Source organism: Fulmarus glacialis, unplaced genomic scaffold (genome assembly GCF_000690835.1).
Source record: "Fulmarus glacialis isolate BGI_N327 unplaced genomic scaffold, ASM69083v1 scaffold462, whole genome shotgun sequence".
Classification (NCBI taxonomy): domain Eukaryota; kingdom Metazoa; phylum Chordata; class Aves; order Procellariiformes; family Procellariidae; genus Fulmarus; species Fulmarus glacialis.
Window position 1 is genome coordinate 474 of NW_009199511.1, and position 3,983 is coordinate 4,456.

Consider the following 3,983-nt stretch of genomic DNA (forward strand, 5'->3'; position numbering starts at 1 on the left):
CCCCGATGCACACACAGGTCTCACCAGTAGCTGGCACTTGGTCCTTGCAGCACACACTCACATGGGATAGAGAGCGAGATGACGCAGAGAAATAGTTAAGAATACATTTAATGAGAAAATAGAAAAGTATAGGACAGACTGTGGTGACCAGGCACAGGCCTCAGCCAAACCAGCCCTGGTTTATACCTGAGTGGCCCCTTTTATACCCCTTTCTCCCTCCCCCCACTGTGTTCCTCCTGGTTCCTCTTCCTGTCCCCAAGGGTCCATTCCCGCACCTCTCCCAGCCCATGTCCGGGGTCCCCCTGGTTTACACGCTTAGCATTTGCAAAGCCCAGGCTGATCTTCCTGGAAGGGCCAGCCCCAGTGTGGTTTCTGGATAGCTCATGAATTAGTGTGAGCAGTGATGTCTGGTCCCCTTCACTGCCTCTCTTGTCATCTGGCAGTCAGGTCTGTGTCCCTGCATAGTCTTGCTGCCAGCTTCCTCCTTTTCATATTATACCTGATTGCACTGAAGGTCCTTGACCCTTAATGGAGCAGAGACACACTCTTATAGCATGTTTCAGCAGCGATGTGCTCTCCAGGTGTTCAAGAGAAGGAATAAATATAAGGCAATACTGAAGGCAGCAGCCTCATTTCCACCCCACAAAGCCACAGAGAGTGTGGTGGGGACCGTTTCACTCAACACTCCCTGGAAGCTCCTTTGAGCTTCCAGAAGTTGCTGTCTCCACTTAGGCAAGTCTGAATTTCACCTGAGCTTGACCCAAAAAATCTCTTCTTAGATACTGGACATCAGAGTAGACTGCTCCTGCCCTGACTAGCGTGTTCAACAACAGGAGGATGCCAACAGTGAAGGCATCCACATGATCCAGAAAGGAACTGACTTTATGGATGCGAAGAATGTGATTTAAAAATAATCTGCTGGCTTTCTTTTGAACGTAAAGCAGCTGCTACTGAGTCAGACTTTCCCTGAAGATGCATGAACCTGTATCTCCTAACTTCGCTATTTTTCGTGGCTTCTTTGGGAGGGGCTCCTTCACCTGGCTGCTGCTGGGGTCAGGATGCTTGTTTGCTCCTTCAGTGAATTTTGGTCATTGGGGTAAACTAGGCTGGAGGGAAATGAGGGGAAGGTTTGATGTTGATATGGGTTCGTATCAACATCTCTGGCTTGCTGTGGCTTGTGCATGAGAACAGGCCTTTGCAGACAGCTCTGTGTGGTAAAGCAGCTCCCCTCTTCCAGCTGCAAGAGGAACCTTGAGGTTCCCCCACTGAGGATGGGGAGGCTGAGCTGGAGGTACCTGTTGTGATGGGAGCTCCTCTGCTAGCAGCTGCCTGGAGCTTCTGCAGAGGCAGAGGCCCTGTCTCAGGGAGGCAGAGAGGTCTAAGGTATTGGCACTGGATTGGGAAACAAGGTCTCTTGTTCCAGCAGCTTCTCACCAGAGGCTGTCGTAACACTGGTTGTCCACTGCTGGCAACCCCATCAGCCAAGCACGGCAGGCCTGAGATCGGGCGGTTCAGAAGGCTTATTGCTACTTTGCACCATGGATTTTTGCATTGAAAGGTCAGGATTCAGGTGCTGGTAAACCTGACTACCCTTCTGTTGCTCCTGTAAGCTGAGCAATGGGAGCAAAAGCAGTCTGCTTTCCCAGGCCTAGCTGGACTTCTCCAGGTCTGCGATGAGGTATGGGTCTTTCATCCGGAGGATCTGGTAGAACTGCTCCTGGGCCTCCAGCCCTTTCTTCTCAGTTAGCTCCAGCAAAACTCGGCTCCTCCTGTGACTCGTATCTTGACCTTGCACCTCCTCTTCTTCATCGCTGTTGATGACTTTTGCATCCCGTAAGTGTAGCAGAATGGTGGAGAGCTGCCTCATCCTAGAGCAAAGCTCGGTCTTGTGCTTCTTCATGAAGGCTGCGCCTAGCAGACACCAAGCCCATGTTACTGTGCTGCATGCAGCCAAGCAGCCGCTGGTCAGTGCCACGCTGTGGTACGTGGCATCCTAAGCCAGCAGACACCATGGCCGTGCACCTTGTCCCACAGCCACATGTCTCCATCCCTCCACCAAAAAGGATGGGTACCTGCTGCACCATTGGTGGGAGCACTGGAGGCAGGGCAAGGAAGGGGGCAGGAACGTGAAGTCAGAGCTGGGGGAGGTGAGATCGGTGGCAGCCCCCCTCAGCTGCTGGCAACTGTCCCCTCTGAGATTCCTACAGTGTCTGGGCGTGAAGTTACTGTCCTGCCCCCTGCCCTGCAAGGTGAGGAGATCCTAACTCAGAGCACAGGTCACTCAAAGCTCTGAAATCTTGCAAGATTGCAAGAAGTTTGTAAAGAAACAGAGCCTGGAAAGGCAGCCAACGCCAGCAGGGTGCTGAGAAAAAGACGGGTGGGCGGACAAAGCCGCGGGTCAGTGCAGACAGTGGGCAGCGCTGCCCCGCTTCTTCTTCCAAACCTCCACCCAGTCCTTCTACGCAAGGCTGAATTGGGCACCCAGATGGGCATCTCCTTGTAGAATCACAGGACGGTTTGCGTTGGAAAGGACCTTTAAAGATCATCTAGTCCAACCCCCCTGCCATGGGCAGTGTCACCTTTCACCAGATCGGGTTGCTCAAAGCCCCGTCCAGCCTGACCTTGAACACTTCCAATGATGGGGCATCCACAACTCCTCTGGGCAACCTGTTCCAGTGTCTCACCACCACCAAGCGTAAAAAATTTCTCCTTTATGTCCAATCTAAACCTGCGCTCTTTCAGTTTAAAACCGTTGTCCCTTGTCCTGTCCTTTCTCTTGTCTGCCACCCTGATCTCCTGGTGCTCTCGGGCAGGTTGTAGGCTGGTGTGGTGACTCCACATGCATGGCAAGGAAAAAAAATAACGCTGAAGTGTCCAAATTTGTGTCTCTCTGAGCCAGGCCTATCTGCCTCAATCTGTAGCTGCCTGGGTGTCCTCTTGGATCTAGCCTTTCATTAGTAAGACGAGATGCAAGAGGTAATGATGAAGTGTTGTGGAGAAATTAGGCTGTGATAATACCTGCAAAACTGCAGCATGTTGTTGTTACTGTATTTGAAGCGAGTGGAAAGCAAAGCCCCTTGGTCAGAAACTCCTGGAGCTGCTATAAAGGTGGCTCTGCCATCCGCTCTGCCAACACCTGGTTGCAGGCTCCTTCCCAGGGGCATCACTCCCGTGGAAAATGCTCCCATTTGGCACAGGGGCCGTCAGCCCCCGAGCTGGCTGGATGCAGCAGCTGTACCACTTACTATAACTCCAATGAAATATTACTTATGGACTGTGAACTGTACTAGCTGCAGCTCATTCTCTGTAACAACAGCATGTCTGTCCCCAAAAAAGGCAAACCAGTTTGGAGGGTCACCTGCACTATGCCACTTTACCCACCAGCACGGCACAGAGCATGCTGCCAGCAATGTGGGAATAAAAGTTTGAGGTTGCAGCTTTCAAGGCTTTTTGTCTAGAAACTATCATAAGGATGGAAAAAGAGGCTGATATCTGCTTTAAACCAGAGGATGCTGAGCTCCAGAGAAATAGATTCAGACTCTAGAAAGGCAGCTCTGAAACAATGTACTGACCTGACAAGGTCTTGGAGACACAGGCAGGAAGACTAATATCACCTGAAAGAGAAAGGAAAGAGATCACTCAACATGCCATCACTGAAATGATGGTGCCTAATCTTCCACAACATCTTCCTGAGGTGCCTAATCCTCTACGAAGCCGTTAGCCATTCCTCCTACTGTTCCTGCCCATCTGTGGAGAACTCAATAAAAGGCCCTGGGATCTGCGTGGTTGTAGGTGTTACTTTTAGGGCGTGCTGGATTAGACTAACTGAGAAGGGGTCTCAAGGCACACTGAGCAGTACCATACCCTGCGCCTGCAAAATGCTGCTGCTCGCAGCTCCTCTGCCAAGCTTTCCCACAGGGGACCCCACAGGTGGGTGTTGCTACATGAGGTTAGTGTGTGGTAGCTGCTGAACCAAACCGGCC

The 3,983-nt window shown here is 51.6% G+C and overlaps 1 protein-coding gene across 1 annotated transcript in view; it reads right to left on the minus strand.

Moving 5' to 3' along the window:
* Positions 1–1,648: 1,648 nt before the first annotated feature.
* CARD8 (caspase recruitment domain family, member 8) overlaps positions 1,649–3,983 on the minus strand; it is a 10,710-nt gene continuing 8,375 nt past the window's right edge. Inside the window, exons 10-11 of the mRNA XM_009573256.1 lie at positions 3,573–3,614; positions 1,649–1,911 (exon numbers count right to left, since the gene is read on the minus strand). Of these exons, the coding sequence (XP_009571551.1) occupies positions 1,649–1,911; positions 3,573–3,614 (305 nt within the window). The remainder of the gene's footprint in view (positions 1,912–3,572; positions 3,615–3,983) is intronic.